The sequence below is a fragment of the Ovis canadensis genome, chromosome Y, assembly GCF_042477335.2.
Source record: "Ovis canadensis isolate MfBH-ARS-UI-01 breed Bighorn chromosome Y, ARS-UI_OviCan_v2, whole genome shotgun sequence".
NCBI lineage: Eukaryota > Metazoa > Chordata > Mammalia > Artiodactyla > Bovidae > Ovis > Ovis canadensis.
The window spans coordinates 8,550,507-8,571,315 of record NC_091271.1 but is presented as its reverse complement, the minus strand read 5'-3'; the positions used below and the strand labels follow the sequence as shown (position 1 = coordinate 8,571,315).

At 53.1% G+C, this 20,809-nt stretch overlaps 1 protein-coding gene and 1 non-coding gene across 6 annotated transcripts in view; both read left to right on the top strand.

Moving 5' to 3' along the window:
• The window catches only part of LOC138431428 (protein Shroom2), a 141,138-nt gene that overhangs the window by 116,854 nt on the left and 3,475 nt on the right, over positions 1 to 20,809 (top strand). For 3 of the 5 annotated variants that reach the window (XM_069573573.2, XM_069573572.2, XM_069573570.2), the window contains 4 exons: positions 3,824 to 4,327; positions 8,369 to 8,887; positions 10,752 to 10,923; positions 19,443 to 19,715. In XM_069573573.2, coding sequence (XP_069429674.1) covers positions 3,824 to 4,327; positions 8,369 to 8,887; positions 10,752 to 10,923; positions 19,443 to 19,715 — 1,468 coding nt within the window. Of the gene's footprint in view, positions 1 to 3,823; positions 4,328 to 8,368; positions 8,888 to 10,751; positions 10,924 to 19,276; positions 19,716 to 20,809 lie in introns of all 5 variants that reach the window. The other 2 variants (XR_011446062.1, XM_069573569.2) reach the window with 2 other exon arrangements.
• On the top strand, positions 15,066 to 15,137 carry TRNAR-ACG (transfer RNA arginine (anticodon ACG)). The gene has a single exon. It is a non-coding gene; the product is annotated as a tRNA-Arg (tRNA).

Below are 20,809 nucleotides of genomic sequence, written 5' to 3'. Positions count from 1 at the left end.
AGGCACTTAGCAAATACAGCTCCGTTTTAATTAATCTTTTAAACATGAATCCAGATGGACAAAGACACTTAGATATTAGCAATAAATTGTAGCTACTTTAATTCTCTGTTTCAATGAGGTAGTGGATATTTATTAAATAATAGGTACCTATTTATTAAATAATAGGTACCACTGGAACTTCCCTGATGGTCCAGTGGTTAAGACTTGGCCTTAACACCATAGGGGGTGTGGGTTCAATCCCTGGTCATACAGCTAAGATGCCACATGCCTTGCCACCAAAAACACAGGACATAAATAACAGAAGTAGTATTGTAACAAATTCAATCAAGAGTTTGAAAAGGTCCACATCAAAAAAAACATTTTTTTAGAAAAACAAAAAAATTGGTACTGGGTAGTTTCAAGTGGGTCTTCAGATGCTAGATTTCAGGAGTTTTAAGAAAAAAAAAAGTTCAAGTGCTCAGCTCTTTGGAATGAAACACTGCAGCGGTGTGTGAGTCGCCATGAATGAAGTTTTACTGTCTTGTAAGAGACGCAATGGCTTCAACGGGAGGCAGGCCCAAGGCTGGCTTTTCCCTGGCCGACCATAGGTGACAGTTGGTGACAGGACATTTGAGCCAAGAGTCACCCTCCTCTGATTGTTGTCTAAAGGCTGTTCCATCTTTTGTATGCAAACACCTGCTGGACTGTGTATTGTCCTCTGAACCATCCATTGCATCCTTCAAGCTGTTTGGATAACTTTAAAAAAAAAATCAATGACGTTATTTTTGGCTGCACAGGCTCTCCGTCATTGCATGGGCTTTCTCTAGGTGCGGCGAAGTGGGGCGCTACTCTCTAGGTGTGACACTTGGCTTCTCTTGTTGAGGAACCCGGGCTGAGTAGTTGTGGCCCCCCGAGCTTCATTGCCCCACGACGGCAGGTGAAATCTTCCCGGCCCCCCGGGGATTGAACCCGTGTCCTGGACATAGGTGGGCGGATTCCTAACCCCCTGACCCACCAGGAAAGACTTTGCCTTCCAACTGCCACCTGCCCTTCACTTTTAGTATTTAATGCCGATAAACAAGGGCACCTTTCCTAGGCTGTTTGAGTTGGCAGAACATTCAAGTTAATTCTTATTTCAGCAAACTGACTTCCCCAGACTACTCAACATGTGAACGTTTCTTTTCTCAACATAATGCCTATTTTGGTTGGTTTCTCTGGCCTCCCCGTGTGGCTTGTGGCATCTTGAGTCCCTGAGCAGGAATGAACCCAGGCCCTCCGCAGTCAAAGCACTGAGTCTGAACCACTGGACCACCAGGGAATTACCTAGCTTTTTTTTTTTTTTCACTTGTTTGTTTTAAACTAAACTCCCTAAGCTGGGTTAATATTTTATTAATCAGGAAGTGAGTGAAGTTGCTTAGTCATGTCCAACTCTTTGCGACCCCGTGGACTGTAGCCCATCAAGGTCCTCTGTCCATGGGATTTTCTCCAGGCAAATGTACTAGAGTGGGTTGCCGTTGCCTTCTCCAGGGGATCTTCCCGACCCAGGGATCGAACCCAGGTCTCCCATATTGATTCTTTACCCATCTGAGCCACCAGGGAAGTCAGTTAAGCTGGAAGTGGAGAACAAACCTGCCCACTTGTGGGGTCCCGGGGGGCGACTGGTGATCTGATGTCCTCATCCAGTTACTGAACCCTTTGAGCTGCTGTCATTGGGCTCACGAACATGACGGCTGCAGAGTCCGGCCCCAGCTAGACGACAAGGGACGCTGAGGGAATTGGGGGAGGAAGTCCGTGGTCTCCCGTAGACCAGCCATGGAACCCGGAAGGGACCTTTCTCCTGAGGACACAGCAAGAGAAACACGCCTAGGGAACTCAGCTGTCAGCGCAGCTGCCTGGATGGGGTGGGGCCGGCTGCAATGGCAAGGTCTAGAGCAGACGCACCTCCCGGGCTCTGAGTGGGTGCTGGGTGTGTGTGCAGAACTATCTCGTCCCACACTTGAGGCAGTAGGTGACAGCTCCTCTTGCACTTGTGCTCTGCCTGCTGGCTGGCTGATCACTGCCCTGTTGTGGAGTCTCCTCTACCAGCCCTGAGGTCGTCTCAACAGAAGACAGCTCTTCCCGTGGACGGAAGGGTCCATCCGAGGCTCATTTGATGGCTCAGGCCAGAAGAGTGTTTCAGGACAAAGCAGCAGACGCACGGCTGGCTCATTTGTTGGGAGTATGGTTATTGTAACACCCACGAGCTTTAACTATGGCCTAGATATATATATGCATGTACAATATACATCATAAAGCTTCAGCTTCCCTGGTGGCTCAGATGGTCAAGCATCTGCCTGCAATGCAGGAGACCCGGGTTCTATCCTTGGGTTGGGAAGATCCCCTGGAGAAGGGAACGGCTACCAAAGAATTGATGCTTTGGAACTGTGGAGTAGGAGAAGACTCTTGAGAAGTCCCTTGGAACTTGCAGGGAGATCCAGCCGGTCCATCCTGAAGGAAATCAGTCCTGAATATTCATTGGAAGGACTGATGCTGAAGCTTCAATACTTTGACCACCTGATGCAAAGAGCTGATTCATTAGAAAAGACCCTGACGCTGGGAAAGATTGAAGGCAGGAGGAGAAGGGGATGACAGAGGATGAGTTGGTTGGATGGCATCCCTGACTCAGTGGACATGACTTTGAGCAAGCTCCAGGAGTTGGTGATCCACAGGGAGGCCTGGCTTGCTACAGTCCATGGGGGTCACAGTGAGTCAGAGATGACTGAGCGACTTCACTTTCACTTTCATATGCATGTACAGAATGCCTGCGTGTGTTTTGCCAGGGGGTGTGTGTGTGTATGTGTGTGCCTGTATGCATGTTAACTATGTGTTAGGGAAAGCTAGAACTGGATATGGAAATGGATGAAAAGTGAAAGTGTTCGTCACTCAGTTGTGTCCGATTCCTTGCGACTCCATGGACTGTAGCCCACCAGGCTCCTCTGTCCGTGGGATTCTCCAGGCAAGAAAACTGGAGTGGGTTGCCATTGCCTTCTCCAGGGGATCTTTCCGACCCAGGGATCGAACCTGGGGCTCTTGCACTGCGGGCAGATTCTTCACCTACTGGAATCTCCTTTGTCCTCTGCGTTGCAGGCAGATTCTTTACCTGCTGAGCCAAATGCCTAAGAGTGTGAAAAAGATGAATGCCTTGGTGCAGCTTCCAAAACAAGCAGTCTTTGTTTTTCTGATGTTTAATCATAGGCTGCTGGTTTAAAAGGTTTTGTTAATGTTTTTGCTGCTGTCTTAAAAAGTTGTATAAGTGAAAGTGAAGCTGCTCAGTTGTATTCGACTCTTTGCACCCCATGGACTGCATACTAACTAGGCTTCTCCTTCCATGGGATTTTCCAGGCAAGGGTACTGGAGTGACTTGCCATTTCCTTCTCCCTCCCCAAAAAAGGTTTTATCCCTTGGTATATGGCAATTTCCTGAAATAAGTCCCGTAAAAACACTGTTGCAATGTGAAATGAGTATTTCTCCATATCACCATTTGAGTATTTTCACACCCTTTTTTGCTTAATGTTTGTGGGAATTGTATCTGCCCCCATATGGCAGTGTGTGTGTCCATGTACGTGTGCGCCATGTGTGTGCCTCCTCTCCTCTGGTGTGACATGCCAGAGTACTGCCTCGTGTGTTTGCATCTGATGTCTGCTCGTTTGCAGTTGCAGCGGGGACTGGCGTGGGCAGACATGGGTGGATTTAATTCCTTAAAGTCATTGAAGGGAGGTTATGTGTGCCCTTGACGGAAGTCGGGTTCGGGGAGGAGAGGGTTCCCTGGAACCCTTGGCTCTTTCTTCTTCCTTGCTTCCCCTAGACAAGCAGATGGTCAGCGTGCGGAGGACCGCCCAGGAGCAACACGGGACCCCCGGCAAACCTCTGAACCCCCTGGCGCCCGGGAAGGGCCCGAGGTGTCCCTGGAGGCCCGCGGCCGGGCGGGTACCCTCCCTCGTGATTACCGGTACCCGGAGCCGCACACGCCTCTGGAGCCGACCACGCGGGGTCAGGAGCCCCGGCCCCTGAGCGCCGCCCCGCTGGCCGGGAGACCCGCCCTACAGAGGCCACCGCCGCCCAAGCGTGAGCTCCGGCCACCGCCAGGGGGCGCGCCTGGCCAGCCCCGCACCTCGGTGGCCTCCTCGGAGGCGGTGGACACGCAGAGCGCGCGGCGCGTGGAGGAGCCCACGGCCCCACTGCTCCCCGCCCCGTTCCGGCCCCTGCAGACCTCCACCATGGACACTTCGCGCTCGCCGTCGCCGCAGTTCGCACCGCAGAAGCTGACGGACAAGCCCCCGCTGCTCATCCAGGACGAGAACACCGCCAGGTAGTGTCTCTCCCTACCTTCTTGCCCTGTTTAGGGCTCCCTGCAACTGCGAGAGGGTCCCGTGCATCCTCCCTGGGTGTGAACATGTGCCCCCATGTCGCCCCCCCCCCCCCGCGGTGGCCTTGACCCCGCTCCCCACGCTGGGACCTGGGACTAACACGGAGAGGACCCCCACAACCTCCCACCACCTCCAGTGGTCACTTGAATTTTTAACTTGCTGTTGACTTTCCAGCCCCCTAACGACCAGAGGTTCAGCATGAGGGTCACAGTTCATTCGATCAGTCGTGTCTGACTCTTTGAGACCCCATGGACTGCAGCACACCAGGCCTCCCTTTCCATCACCAACTCCTGGGGTTTACTCAAACTCATAGCCACTGAGTCAGTGATTCCATGCAACCATCTCATCCTCTGTCGTCCCCTTCTCCTCCCACCTTCAATCTTTCCCAGCATCAGGGTCTTTTTTAATGAGTCAGTTCTTCGCATCAGGTGGCCAAAGTATTGGAGCTTCAATTTCAGCATCAGTCCTTCCAATGAATATTCAGGACTGATCTCCTTTAGGATGGACTGGTTGGATCTCCTTGCAGTCTAAGGGACTCTCAAGAGTTTTCTCCAACACCGCAGGTCACAAGTTAATGACAATGAAATAGTACCTGTTGCTCAGTTGCACCCTGTGGGGCTAGACGCTAGCATCCTGGACAGCGCCGAGTATGGCTGTTTGCATCTCCCAGGAAAGTTCTGTCGCATCTCCCTGCTGTAGAGTCTTGACTCTACTGTTTGAGATGCTTGCCTTTTTGGTGGTGCTGGGTCTTCCCTGCTGTCACACGGGCTTTCTCTAGCAGCAGCAAGCAGGGGCTTCTTTTGTCATGGGATTTGAGCTCAATAGTTGCCGTGTCCCAGCTTCCTCTCTCCGAAGGATGTGTGATCTTCGTGGACCAGGGTTCGAATTCATGTCTCCTGCATTGGCAGATGGATTCTTTTACCACTGAACCACCAGGGAGGTCCCTGAACTTTATTTTACCCCCAGAGACAGCACCGCATGGACGTTAACTGATAGCATCCTGAGTTTCCCCAGGGGTGCAGCGGCAAGTGCAGCTTTATCTGGGAGTCAGCATTGCCCTCGGTCATTCTGAATGCAGCTGGCACCTAGAGATCCTTTTTACTGGGCACATTGAGGAGCTCTGAAAGGGAGGAGAAATGATGCTATGGTTTGAGTGGAGGGAATGTTGAGTGTGTGGGAATGAGCTGACGTGGGCCTCTTGGTTCTTGGGCCCTGATCTGGGACACAGTGGGCTTCTCTGAGGAACATGGCTGAGTGTTTGCTCAGTACTCCTGACCTCTGTTGACTTTAGGAGGTGGGGAGGGAGGGTTTCATTTTTTTTCATGCCCCGAAAGAGTGTGGATTTTCTCACTCTTATTTTTTCCAAGAGTCTGAGAGGAGTTTCCACAAGCAGTGGCAATACTTCTTGACAGTACCGAGTGGGGGCATCTTGATGCATCCACTGGGCTTCCGTCATGTATGTCATTTTTGGGGACCACAGAGGTTTTCTTGAACCAGCGTCCTTTGCTGCACTGGCCATCACAGAAGGCTGGGTTCTGGTCAAAGGAGCACAGTGGTGGGGCAGATAGTAACCATGCCACTCAGGAGTTTCCTACCAAGAAAGGTGGCTTACCATGTACCGAGTTCAGTGTCCCCGTCCCCAGGGCCGATGTTACAGGTTGGTGGCAGCCTGAGAGAGTGGAATGCCTTTGAGATCCACCATGAAGTTTGAGCCAGGTTCATGAATGGAGATCTGCTCCATGCCTGTCATCAACTACCAACCAGACAGGAAGTAAAACACATGGGACAAGGCCTGCGAGCTGCCTGGTGTTTGTGCAGAGCTCAGAGACGCTCAGGGCTCCCCTGGGAGCTCAGACAGTAAAGAATCTGCCTGCAGTGCGGGAGACGTGGGTTTGATCCCTGGATTGGGAAGATTCCCCCTGGAGAGGGAAATGTAACCCTCTCCAGTATTCTTGCCTGGAGAATCCCATGGACAGAGGACACGACTGAGCGACTAACACACACAGACACAGACACTCTTCTTCTGTCTGTGTCCCTGCTGACTGATTTCTTGAGTGCTGCCTCATCTCCCTCCGTATCCCGTATCTCTCCCCTTCCAGTTACCTCTACTTGGGGAGCCAGCCAGGGCACAGAGCAGCTCCTTTGTCCTGAGACACGCCTTCTTGAATTCAGCAAGCGGGTACTGCAGTCTTGTTGTGTGCCAGTCCAAGGCAGGGATGCAGAGAGCAGGAAAGTGCAGCCTTCCCACCCTGGGGGGAGTTTTAGAGAGTAGTCACTCGCTCGGAATAAAAAAATGCATCCACTCTGGTTCCAAAAGCAGGAAGGTTCCTTTGAAATCTTGGACATTCTGAGGTTGGTTTGTGTGTTTGCTACAAGGTGGGGACCCTGCCCAGCAGCAGGTGTGAGCCTGAAATTTGACGGCTCACAGAAGCATTGGCAGGAGTTTTCCTGGAGCCTGTTTGTGGGTTTGGAGTGTGTGTCTGTGAGGAGGGACCCGGGAGGACCACTTCAGGGTCACTGAATCACCTTGGGCATCTCAGGCTGTGAGAATGTGCCTGTGGGCAGTGTGGTTTATCAGACTTAGGGTGGCATGCCAGGGGCTTCCCTCATAGTCAGTAAAGAATCTACCCGCAATGCAGGAAACCCAGGTTCCATCCCTGGGCCAAGAAGATCCCCTGGAGGAGGGCATGGCAACCCACTCCAGTATTCTTGCCTGGAGGAATCCCAGGGAGAGAGGAGCCTGGAGGGCAACAGTCCATGGGGTCACAGAGAGTCGGACAATATTGAGTGACTAGAGAGAGAGTGAGATGGTGGCATGCGGGCTGAGGACTCTCTCGGGACTGGGTACTGCTGGGGATCAGGCCCTCTGGGCAGAACCGTCCAGACTCACTTGGATGGAGCCTGGACAGTGGCACCCTCCACCCCCCCGGGTCCTGCTTCTCGGCAGAAACGGGTGCGACCGGGTGGCTGTAAGGTCTGGTCCGCTGTGTGGTTTGTCCTCATGTAGAGGGAGCAGCTCGTCAACCTTCCTGAACGTGGCAGTCTGCATGGGTTTCAAGAGGAGAGGTAGTTGTGATCAGGAATGACCTGGAAGACCTGCTTTATCAGAAAGGGTATCACAGGCTGCAGAGGATTTGTTTCTATTGCTTTGTTGTTGTTTTTTTCCCCCCAATCAAGTTTCCCCACAAAACGAGGGTTGGGATGGAGATGTAAATACGTGCTGAGTAGGGCTTCCCTGGTGGCTCAGCTCGTAAAGAATCCGCCTGCACTGTGGGAGACCTGGGTTTGACCCCTGGGTTGGGAAGATCCCCTGGAGAAGGGAAAGGCCACCCACTCCAGTGTTCTGGCCTGGAGAAGCCCGTGGACTCTGCAGGCCGGAGGATCTCAGAGTCGGATACGACTGAGCAACTTGCACTTGCACTCACTCCAGTACTCTTGGGCTTCCATTGTGGCTGAGATGGTAAAGAATGCACCTGCAGTGTGGGAGACCTGGGTTCGATCCCTGGGTCAGGAAGATACCCTGGAGAAGGAAAAGGCTACCCACTCCGATCTGGCCTGGAGAATTCCATGGACTGTATAGTCCGTGGGTTTGCAAGGAGTCAGACACGACTGAGCGACTTTCACTTCACTAAGTCACTAGTAGGTGGGGAGGGTTTCTATGCGTGGAGGGAAAAGAATGCAATGAAGAAGGGTCTTGCCTGTGTTTTCCTGCTTGGGTATGATGCTGGAATTTTCCTTCTCAAGTTGAACACCTTGGTCAAGAGATCCAAGCTGAGGGCCCCAGAGACAGGAACTCCTAGACCTTGTCTCCCCAGTCCTGGAACCTATGACCTGCATGGGCCCGTCTTTTGAGTTGGGCTTCCCTGTCCAGAAGGCTCCCCCGCCCAACCATGGGACCAGCTGATTTGCTTATCTAAGTTCTGATCGTTGAGCTGTGCCTAGGCCCATGGCATGTCTCCAGAGAATGACCCTTGTCTTGGCAGAATCGAGCGGGTGATGGACAACAACACCATGGTGAAGATGGTGCCCATCAAGATAGTGCATTCGGAGAGCCAGCCGGAGGAGAGCCGCCAGGCAATGGCCCGCATTCCCGAGCCACCTCCACTGCCCCGGTGCCTCGAGTGGGACCAGATCAAGACTCTCAGCACGTCTGAGCAGTCCTACTCGTGCTTCTGCCCCTACAGCCGCCAGAGTGCCGAGCCCCAGCCCCCTGCCGGCGCCCTGGGGCTCCCTGCCAAGGAAGGCCGGGCCTCCCCTCCCGCACTTAGCTACGTGAAGGCCAAAGACAGGACCGCCGCCGACCTCAAGTCGGAGGAGCTGGCCCGTGAGATCGCAGGCAGGGATAAGTCGTTGGCAGACATCCTGGACCCCTGCGTGAGGGTGAGAACCACCATGGACCTCATGAAGGGCATCTTCCCCAAAGATGAGCACCTCCTGGAAGGCACGCAGCAATGGAGGAAGCTGCTGCCCAAGGCGCCCTCGCCCAGGACGGTGGAGGAGAGGTGAGTGGACCACCCCATCCCACCTCCGCTCCTGTCCTTTCCTGTGTGCGGTTCTAACCTCTTGGGCTTCCAGGGCAAGGGGCCAGGAATGTATCTCTTTATCTGCTCTCGTACGTGCTCTCTGGTGACAGATTTCTCCATAAGTGCTTGGCACTTTGGGGTTTTTTTTGACACCCTCCCCAAGTTAAAGGTCCATTCTGGGGACTATGATGTCAGTTGGGCAAAGATGGGAAAAGTCATGTTTCTAGCAATGCCCATGGGGCTTTTTCTCTGTTGTCTGCCCTTGGGATACTTGGCAATGTCGGGAGATGCTTCTAGTTGTCACCTCTGGGAGAGTGGCGGTCAGAGATGGTGCTCATTGACCTACAGGGCACAGGACGACCCCCCACCCCCACCTCAACAAACAGTGGTCCAATGCCAAAGGTCACTATGCTGAGGTGCAGAGGCTTGTTACAGAGAAGTGAAAGCTCAGGCTGCGGAGAATGTGTTTACAAAAGAGGCCTTCTGTTGTTATGTATTTAGCTGAGGGGGTGGATTTGCTATAATTCGTTCTGTCTAGAGGGCGGGGGAGGAGCTTCCCTGGTGGCTTAGATGATAAAGAATCCACTTGCAATGGGGGAGACCTGGGTTCGATCCCTGGGTTGGGAAGATCCCCTGGAGAAGGGAATGGCCACCCACTCCAGTATTCTTGCCTGGAGAATCCCATGGACGGGGAGCCAGGCGGGCTACAGCCCATGGGGTCGCAAAGAGTGGGGCATGACTGAGCTGCTTTCACGTAACATTCACATTTGGAGGCTGGAAGTCACGGATGGCAGTGACATTTCTTGCTTGTTGTTATGACCGGAGATATTATCATTTCAGAGTACTCCAGGGGATCTTTGGTTGGGAAGATCCCAAAGATCCCCTGGAGAAGGGAATGGCCACCCACTCCAGTATTCTGGCCTGGAGAATCACACAGAGGAGCCTGGTGGGCTACACTCCCCAGGGGTCGCCAAGAGTGGGACGCAACTGAGTGACTAAGAAGGACCCTCTCTGGCCTCTTGTATTCAGTCACCTGCCCACAAAGGTGCACCTGCTTACATCTGTCCTGTTGGTGCACGTGGTCTTGGTGAGCATCGCTGATTGACAGTAGGCGGGAGCACGAATGTCGTGTAGCAGACAGGGGCTCAGAGGCCACAAATGGGGCTGCTGGTAGGATGCCCGGTCAACTTGGGGCCTGTGGCCACACTTACAGTAGCAATAGACAGCTCCCTGTAGACCTCAGGCTCCCAGAGAAGATGATCTGTGCCCTCCCCCACAGGTGGGGCTTTGGGTACCATTTGGCAGGGGGTTCTAGTTCTGGGTGACTTCCCTGGTAGCTCAGACTGTAAAACATCTGCCTGCAATGTGGGAGGCCTGGGTTCAATCCCTGGGTTGGGAAGATCCCCTGGAGAAAGAAATGGCATCCCACTCCAGTATTCTGGCCTGGAGAATCCCATGGACAGAGGAGCCTGGCGGGCTATAGTCTGTGGGGTTGCTAAGAGTCGGACACGACTGAGTGACTTCACTTTTTAGTTCTGGCCTCAGCACCTGCCCTTTCCACACTTTTGTTTGCTTGGTTGATTGATTTTTTTTTGGCACACCCCCTAGCATGTGGGGTCTTCACTTCCCGACTAAGGGATCAAACTCTTGTCCCCTGCATTGGAAGACAGAGTCTTAGCCACTGGACCACCAGCAAAGCCCACTCTGTCCCTGCTTCTGCTGTCTCTTCTGGCTCATGTCCTTTCATCAGCCCCTCGGTTCGCAGGTCCCAGCCCAGGTTTCAGGTGCGTCTGTGGGCACACTATCAGAACTAATGTGGACCTTCTGCCGTTTGGTTCCCCAGGAGGGAGGAGACCAGCTTGCTGGCAGCCACACCCTTGGCCACCACCTCCGCCTACTACAGCACGTCGGCCCCCAAGGCGGAGCTGCTGATAAAGATGAAGGACCTGCAGGAGCGGCAGGAGCCAGAGGAGGACTCGGGCAGTGACTTGGACCACGACCTGTCAGTCAAAAAGGTAGGGAGGCCGAAATCCGGATGAGAACATGCTGGCGGGAGGCAGGTGGTGGCCCTTGGGTCCACCCCCAGCCTGGCCCTGCACCATGCACCATTCGTGTTGGGCGTGATGCTGACATTTGGGCCTGCGTGTGAAGCCTTTTGTGGGAGAGGCTTCTGTACTAAGCAGGTCTCTCCATAGGACCTCCGTGCTATCGCTCTGTCATAAGATCCAGTGTCAAGAAAACCTGGTGGCCACTAGTCTCTTTCATTTTAAGCTCAACCGATAATGTCTCTTCTATCCCAGTTGAAACCGGAGGGGCTTAACTATATCACCTTCAGCAGGGTCCATACCTTCTCTGAGTACCGATTTCAAATTTCTGTGATCAGGTAATAAATTCAACGGCAGGTCGTAAAGGGCTGTGTTAACCAAAAAGCAGCCCTTCTTCAACTCCAGAAACTAACCAGGCCCTTGGGGACACAGCAGCAACACGCAAATAGTCATTCCTTCCCTGAAGGCACTGTGTTTTCACAGCACAAAAACAAACACACAATACAGGGCCCACGGGCCACACCCGCCCCCCCAACCTGCTGTTGTCAATAAAGTTTTATTTAAAGACAGTCAATTCATTCATTTACATACGGCCTCTACCTATTGTATTACATATGGCCTTTACATATTGTATTACGTTTACTATACTGTAAGCGATGTTGAGTAGAGGCTGTGTGGCCTCTGAAGTCTAAAATATCCACTGTCTATGGCTCTTTACAGAAAACGTTTGCACATATAATGTAATTGATCAGAAAAGGAAAACAGTGAAGGCATACAGAGATAAAAGGAGTGTGATTGTAGGGAAGGCTCTGATGAGGTCATGATGCAGAAAAACGTGGCGTGAGATGAGGGAGTGTCCAGTTCTGTCAGGGACTGGGTTGGGGGTGGGGAGCGGGGGCACCACGTACAAAGGCCCTGGGGTAGGACATATGTTGGGAAGGCAGCAGAGACCACTGGCTGGAACACTGTGGAAAGGAGGAGGGGCGATTGTAGATGCAGGTCAGGGAGCCAGGGGCTGGACCAGGAGGAAGGGGGATGGGAGGTGAGGTCAGGGAGCAGTGGCTGAAGCTGTGTGCACAAGGAGGGAAGATGGAACAGGAGGTCAGGGCCTTGTGGCGGGAGCTCCATGGAGATTTGAGAGGTGAATTGGAGATAACAGTCTGGGACCTGTGGCTGCAGCTGTGTGGACAGGGAGGAAGATGATGATCGGAGAGGATGTCAGGAACCAGTGACAGGAGACATGTGGATAAAGAAGAACAAGACTGGAGAGACGGTCAGGCTGCTTGAGCCGCAGCTGTGTGGATGAGGAGAGATGATTGGCCATAACGTCGTAAGACAAGTGGCTGGATCTGTGTGGACAGGGATGCAGAAGTTTGGACAGGAAGTCAGAGACCAGTTGACTGGAGCCGTGTGGACACAGAGCTGGAGGATTGGAAAGGAAGTTGAGGACCAGTGGCTGGAGCTCTCTGTACAAGGAGGAAGAGGATTGTAGGGACAGGGGGCCAGAGCCCTGTGATCAGGAATGAGGATGATTGCAGTTCAGGTCAGTGTCCACTAGATGGAGCTGTGTAGACAAAGGGGAATGAGACATAAAGTGAGTTGCTGGAGCTGTGTGGATGATTGGAGATGTGGCCAGACCAGTGGCTGGGGCCTTGTGGACAAGGAGGAGGAGGATCCCAGAGGAGGTCAGGGACTTGTGTCTGGAGATGTTTCCACAAGCAGGTGGAAGGATTTGTCAAGGGGGACCAGTGGCTGCTGCTGTGTGAAGAAGGGTGAGGCTGGTTGGAGATAAAAGTGGCTGGACCTGGGTGTGCAAGGAGCAGAAAGACTGGAGATGAAGTCAGCAAATACGAGGCCAGACCTAGATTAATAAGGATTAGGAGGTCTGGAGACTTTTATGTCAGGGACCATGGGCTGGGGCTGTGTGACAAAGAAGAGGCAGAATGGAGAGGCAGTCGGGGACCAGTGGCTTGAGCTACTGGACTAGAGAGAAGAAGCTTTGGCCTGAGGTCAGGGACCAGCAACTGGACCTTTGTGCACAAGGAGGAGGAATTTTGGAGAGGAGGTCAGGAACCAGTGAGTGGAGCTGTGTGTATAAGGAAGAGCAGGATGGGAGAGAGGGATCAGGGTCCCGTAGCTGTCACTGTGTAGATGAGGAGGGAAGATAAAGTCATAGACAGGTGGCTGGACCTGTGTGAACAAGGATGAGGGGGGTTTTTAGAGGAAATCAGGGAGCGGTGGCTGGACTGTGGGAACCAGGATGAGGAGGATTGCAGTTCAGGTCAGTGACCATGAGATGGAGCCGTGTCGGCAGAATGGAAGGGGTTTGAGAGACAAGGTTAGGGACCAGTTGCTGTAGCTTGTTTAGACAGGGAGGAGGACGCTTGTAGAGAAAGTCAAGGGACAGGTGGCTGGAGTTGTGTTCACCTGGAGCGGGAGGATAGGAAGAAGGGCAGGGACCAATGGCTGGAAGGCCAATTGGCCTCTGCACAAGGCCAATGAGGAGTGGAGGGGAAGATGGGGAGCCGTGGTTGGAGCTTTGGGGACAGAGGAGGAGGTCTGGAGATGCACTCAGGTGGCCATGCCTGATGCTGTTTGGTCAAGGAGGAGGAAGATAGGAGATGCGGTCAGGGGCCATGGGTGGAGCTGTGTGGACAAGGAGGAGGGAACACGTAGCCGATGTCAGGGACCAGTTGCTGGAGCTGTTTGGACATGGAGCAGGAGGATTGGAAAGGAAACCGAGGAGTGGAAAGGAAACCAGTGGCTAGACAGGCTCTTTTTACAAGGAGGCGGAGGACTGCGGATTAAGAAAGGCAACAGTGGCTGGAGCTGTGTCTACAAAAAGGACAGTTGGAGATAATGTCAGTGACAGGGGGCCACACCTGTGTGAGCATGGATGTGGAGGTTCATCAGTTAATAAGTCAGGGACCACTGGCTGGGACTGTGGGCGTGAATGAGGAGGATTGTGGTTCAGCTCAGTTCAGTTCAGTCGCTCAGTTGTGTCCGAGTCTCTGCAACCCCATGAACCGCAGCACACCAGGCCTCCCTGTCCATCGCCAGCTCCTGGAGTTTACCCAAACTCATCTCCGTTGAGTCAGTGATGCCATGCAACCATCTCATCCTCTGTCATCCCCTTCTCCTCCTGCCTTCAATCTCTCCCAGCGTGAGGGTCTTTTCCAATGAGTCAGTTCTTCGCATCAGGTGGCCGAAAGGATTGGAGTTTCAGCTTCAGCACCAGTCCTTCCAATGAACACTCAGAACTGATTTTCTTTAGGATGGACTGGTTGAATCTCCTTGCGGTCCCAGGGACCCTCAGGACTCTTCTTCAACACCACAGTTCAAAAGCATCCATTCTTTGGCAGTGCAGGTCAGTGACCACTAGATGAAGCTGTGTAGACAGAGAGAAAGGGAATGAGAGGCAAGGTGAGGGACCAGGGGCTGGAGCTGCGTGGACAAGGAAGAGAGGGATTGGAGAGGAGATCATTGACTTGTGGCTGAAGTGTGGACAAGAAGGAGGAGAGCTGGAGAGGAGGTCAGGCACCAGTGGCTTGGCCCATGCTGAGAAGGCATAGGAAAGATTGAAGGACTTGTCTGGGGAGGTATGCGGAGAAGAGAATGGAGACTGGAGAGAAGGTCAGGGACTTGTGGCTGTATCTTTGTGGACACGGAGAAAGAAGATTGCAGATGAGGTCAGGGACCGGTCACTGGAGTGGCGTGGACTTGGGGCAGGATTGTAGAGGAAGTCAAGGACGGTGGCCAGAGATCTCTGTACAGGTAGGAGGACCTCCGGTGACAAAGTCAGGGACTGGTGGCTGGAGCTGTGTGGACGGGGATGAGCCGGACTGCAGTTCAGGTCAGCGACCACTACAAGGACCTGTGTGGAAAAGACAGTGTGTTGTGGGAGACACGGTCAGAGACAACTCATAGAGTTACGTGCACAGGGCAGTGGGTCTGTGAGGTCGCCAGGGACCTATAGGTGCCGCTTTTGTGAACACCAGGAAGTCAGGAACCATTGGCTGGAGCTGTGTGGACAGGGTTTGATAAGATGGGAAGGAGGGCCAGGACCAGTGGCTTTGAGTTACTAGAGATGGAGTAAAAATAGATAATGGGCTTCCTGTGTAACTCAGTTGGTAAAGAATCTGCCTACGATGCAGGAGACCCAGGTTCGATTCCTGGGTTGGGAAGATCCCCCTGAAGGAAATGGCAACCCACTCCAGTATTCTTGCCTGGAGAATCCCCATGGACTGTAGCCTGCCAGGCTCGTCTGTCCATGGGATCGCAACAGTCGGACATGACTTAGCAACTAAACCACCACTACCAAGAATAGGTTGGAGAGGTCAGAGGTATGTAGACTAGGATGATGGAAAATTTGAGACAAGGTCAGCGACTTGTGTCTGGCTCTCTTTGCAGAGGAGGAAGAGGATGGTAGATGAGGGCAGGGACCAGTGAGTTGGAGCTGTGTGGATTCGGCACAGGAGGTGCGCAGAGGAGGTCATGAAACATGGCTGGGGCTCAGTGTTCAGGGAGGAAATGATTCGTAGTCAAGGCAAAGACCAGTAGCTGGACCGCTGTGTGCGAAGATGAGGACAGCTGCACTTTGCGCCTTTGACCACTAGATGGCAATGTGGAAAAAAGGGATGGGAGCTTTGTGTTCCAGGAGGAGGTTGATTGACAGGTGACCAGGGACCTATTGATGCAGCTGTGCAAACACAAGGAGCGCAGTTCAGGGACCAGTGGCTGGGGCTGTGTGGACAAGCAGGAGGAGGGTTGGAGAGTAGATCAGGCCCGGGCCACGGAAGCTGTGTGAAGAGGGGAAGAAAGCGGGGGAGGGAGGTTAGTCGCACAGTCATGTCTGACTCTTTGTGACCCCAAGGACTGTAGCTAGCCTGGCTCCTCTGTCCATGGGATTCTCCAGGGCAAGAAAACTGGAGTGGGTTGCTATGCCCTTCCCCAGTAGATATTCCTGACCCAGGGATTGAACCTGTGTCTCCAGCATTGCAGGCAGACTTTTTACCCACTGAGCCAGCAGGGAAGCCCAGCACAAGAGGGAAGGACTGGGCATAAAGTCTGGGAAATAAGGCCAGAGCTGTGTGAACAAGGATGTGGCGTTTTGGAGATGAGGTCAGGTACCAGTGGCTGGGATTGTGAGGACAAGGATGAAGAGGACTGCAGTTCAGGTCAGTTGAATCAGTTCATTTACACAGCCACATAGACAAAAAGGAATGGCAATGCCAGACAGTGCTGTGCAGACGAAAGGAATGGTACGGTATGGACAAAAGGAGTCATGTATGGATGTGAGAGCTGGACTATGAAGAAAGCTGAGCACCAAAGAATGGATGCTTTTGAACTGTGGTATTGGAGAAGACTCTTTAGGGTCCCTTGGACTGCAAGGAGATCCAACCAGTCCATCCTAAAGGAGATCAGTCCTGGGTGTTCATTGGTAGGACTGATGCTGAAGCTGAAACTCCAATACTTTGGCCACCTGATGCTAAGAACTGATTCATTACAAAACACCCTGATGTTGGGAAAGATTGAGGGCAGGAGGAGAAGGGCACGACAGAGGATGAGATGGTTGGATGGCATCACCGACTGAATGGACGTGAGTTTGCGCAAGCTCCGGGAGTTAGTGATGGACAGGGAGGCCTGGCGTGCTGCAGCCCATGGGGTCGCGAAGAGGCGGACATGTGACTGAGCAACTGAGCTGAAGGGTGAGGATGTTTGCAGTTTAGGTCAGTGACCTCTAGATGGAACTGTGTGGAAAAGAGGAAGACTGATGAGAGAGGAGGTCAGGGGCCCGTTCCTGGCCTTGTGTGTGGACAAGGAGGAGGGGGGATTTGTGAGTGGTCAGGGACGTGTGGATGCAGCTGTGTGAACGTGAGCAGGGATGGATGGGGGTTCAGGGACCAGTCCTCGAGCTGTGCTGACTCGGAAGGAGAGGACTGGAGATGAGTTCAATGACCTGTTGCTGGAGCTGTGTGGACAAGGAGGAAGACATCTGGAGAAGAGATCGGGCACCAGTGGCTGGAGCTTTGGGAACACAAGGTGGGAGGATCGGAAAGCAAAGTCAAAGACCAAGTGGTTAGGGCCCTCTGTACCAGGAGGAAGACGATTGTATGGGAGGACAGGGGCCCATGGCTAGAACTCTCTGTACAAGGAGGAGCGCAGATAAAGTCAGGTTCTGGTGCCTGGAGCAGTGTGTTCAAGTGGAAGGAAGGCTGCAGATAAAGTCAGGGAAAGGCGGCTGGATCTGCGTGAAAGAGTGTGGGGAGGTTTGTAGATGAAGTTGGTCAGGGGCTGTGTGGACAAGGATCAGAAGGATAGCAGATAAGGTCAAGGATTCATGCTTGGTGCTGTTAAGACCAGGGGCAGAAGACTGGAAGAGAAATTGCCGACCCTTGGTGAAAACTCTGTCCGAGGAAGAGGAGGCTCGCAGATAAAGTCAGCCACCGGTGGCTGCAACAGGGCATTACAAGTAGGAGGAGGTTTTGAGATAAAGTTGGGAACAAGCAGTCTAACCTATGTGAACAGTATGGGAAGGCTTGTACATTAAGGCAGGCCCCAGCGGCTGAGACTGTGTGGACAAGGATGAGGAGGTTAGTAGTTGAGGTCAGAGACCACTAGATTAGCCGTGTAGACAAAGACCTAGCAAGATGGGGGTGGGGAGGTCAGTTCCCAGGCGGCTCAGTGGTAAAGAATCTGCCTGCCAATACAGGAGGCACAGGTTCAAGAAGATCCCCTTGAGTAGGAAGTGGTTACCTGCTCCAGTATTCTGGCTCGGGAAACCCCTTGGACAGAGAAGCCTGGAGGGCTACAGCCCATTATTCGACTGCAATGCGTTGGATGTGACTGAGCACGCACACAGACTCACAGGCAGTGAGGGATGAGGCTGGAGCTGTGTGAACACGGAAAAGGATTATTGGGGTGGTTGGATCTGTGTGGACACGAATGGGACAAGGTTGCAGAGGAGGGCAGGGACTTGTGGCTGAACGTCAGTGGAAAGGGAGGAATGACGAGATGAGATCGGGGGGTGTGGGTTGTGTCTGGAGCTATGTTGACGAGGAGGAAGAGAACTGCACATCAAGGCAGTGGACCAGTGGCTGGAAGCTGTGTGAACAGGGAGGAGGAGGCTTGCATGTAAGGTCATCGACTACCAGATGCAGCTGGGTAAACAAAGGGAAAGGGGGCTGGGAGATGCACTCAAGGACTTGAGGTCAGAGAGCAGTGTACACAGGACCAGGAGAGATGCTGGGAGAGGAGGAGGCCAGGGACCAGTGGCTGGGATGTGTGGATAAGGAGGGTTGGAGGCCCGTCAGGGACCCGTGATGGGCATTTGTGGGGGGGGGTGGGAAGGAGTAGGATGGCAGTGCTGAAGTCCCTGTGCCATCCCGCAGATTCCTCCTAGCTTTCTCCATATCCCAGTGTGTGCTTCCACGCTGCTTTCTCCATTAGTCCCACCATCCTTCCCCCTGCCCATCTGTTCTCTATGTGTCTACATCTCCACTGCTGCCCAGCAAATAGGTTCATCAGTATCATCTTTCTAGATTCCGTTTATATGTGTTAATATATGATATTTGTTTTTTGTTTTTTCTGATTTATGTCACTTAGTGTAATAGGCTCTAGGTTCATCCACCTCATTAGAACTGACTCAAAGGTATTGCTTTTCATGGTTGAGTAATATTCCACTGTGTATATGTACCACAGCTTGTTTATCCATCCATCTGCCGATGGACATCTAGGTTGCTTCCGTGTGCTGCTGCTGCTAAGTCACTTCAGTCGTGTCCAACTCTGTGCGACCCCATGGACGGCAGCCTACCAATCTCCTCTGTCCACAGGATTCTCCAGGCAAGACCACTGCAGTGGGTTGCCATTTTCTTCTCCACCCATGTGTTAGCCACTGTAAATAGTGCTGCAATGAACAGTGAGGTACATGTGTCTTTTTCAGTCATGCTTTCCTCCAGGGTATATGTCCAGTACTGGGATTTGCTAGATCATATGGTTGTTTTAGTACTAGCTTTATTTTTTTTTTTTAAGAAATCTCCATACTGTTGTCCATAATTGCTGTACCAATTTACAGTCCCACTAACAGTGCAAGGGAGCTTCCCTTGAGGCTCAGCTGATAAAGAATCCGCCCACGAGGCAGGAAACCTGAGTTCAATCCCTGGGTTGGGAAGATCCCCTGGAACAGGGAAAGGCTACCCACTCCGGTGTTCTGGCCTGGAGAATCCCATCAACTTGCATAAGCCATGGGGGTCCCAAAGATTCAGACACAGCTGAGCGACTTTCAGTTTCAAACAATGCAAGAGGGTTTCGTTTTTTTCCACAGCCTCTCCAGCATTTATTGCTTGCAGATTTTTTCGATGCTGGCCTGATATTTGTTCGTGTGCAACAACAAGCTGCTGACGGGCCCGCAGGCCAGGAGGTGCAGGCGGGTACAGGGGGGCGCCTGGGTCAGCAGGGCCGTGACTGAGTCCCGCACGCTGTACCCACAGCAGGAGCTCATTGAGAGCCTTGGCCGCAAGCTGCAGGTGCTGCGGGAGGCGCGGGAGAGCCTGCTGGAGGACGTGCAGGCCAACAGCACGCTGGGTGACGAAGTGGAGGCCCTGGTCAAGGCCGTGTGCAAGCCCAACGAGTTTGACAAGTTCCGCATGTTCATCGGGGACCTTGACAAGGTGGTGAACCTTCTGCTGTCGCTGTCTGGCCGCCTGGCCCGCGTGGAGAACGCCCTCAACAACCTGGACGACAGCACGCCTCCGGGCGATCGGGTACTGCCCCTGAGGCGGGACGGATGGATTGCGGGGAAGGCCCACAAGGTGCAGAGTGAACACCTGGAAGCCTTGCTGGGCTGTCTGTTCAGCTGGTTGCAGAAGGTCTTCTCTCTCGCTCTCTTCCTCCTCGTAGTGGGGGGTTGCCCCGAGATTCCCCGAGTTGTTCAGTTACTCGGTTGGGTCTCTTTGTGACCCCATGGACTGCAGCACGCCAGGCCTCCTTGTCCATCACCATCTCCCTGAGTTTTACTCAAACTCATGTCCATCGAGTCAGTGATACCATCCAACCATCTCATCCTCTGTCAGCCCCTTCTTCTCCCACCTTCAGTCTTGCCCAGCATCAGGGTCTTTTCCAGTGAGTCAGTTCTTTGCATCAGGTGGCCAGAACATGCTAGCATTGTCCATGCTGGGAATGCTTGATGAGCTTCACCTTCCTAGAACCAGAGGCAGCCATGGTCCACAGCCTCCTCCAAGTTCAGTGTAGGGGCATGGCCTCCACTGTGAACAACATTGGGGGAAACTGTCAATGACAGGTGCTAATGAGGGCAAAGAGGCAGCGTCTGGCTGTGGGAGGCTCCCCCTGTCTTTCCAGATAGAAAGTGGGAAACGTGGGCCAGACCTGGACACAGGATGCCCTCCCTTCAATCGGGAGCTTGTAGTCTCCAGGGATGCCAACTGATCTCTGTAGCCCTGTTTGGAGAATCAACTGAGGGCTCTTTGTCTTTTGGTTGGAATTAATCAATTGGAATTAATCCTACTCTCACTCACCCTGAAAGGTGGTGCAGGCCAGGGACACTGCCCAGGCTCCAGACCAGGAAAGCAGTTTCTGTTTTCACCACCCACCAAGCAGCAGCCCTATGCCTCTGGCTTCTCCTCGTGGCCCCTCCACCCCCGTGATGCTCTGACTGGGCCTTTCGGGTCACCAGGTGGTGGAGGAACAGGAGACTGCTGGAAAACTGGGACTGAGATCGGGGCATTCCCTGGCATGCGTCAGCCACCACATTGAGGCTGTTTAATGCCGTTCCTCTCTCCCTGCCTTGTTTTCACAGCAGGTTACCTTCGGGAGGGCAGGGACTGCAGGTGTGCGCCCC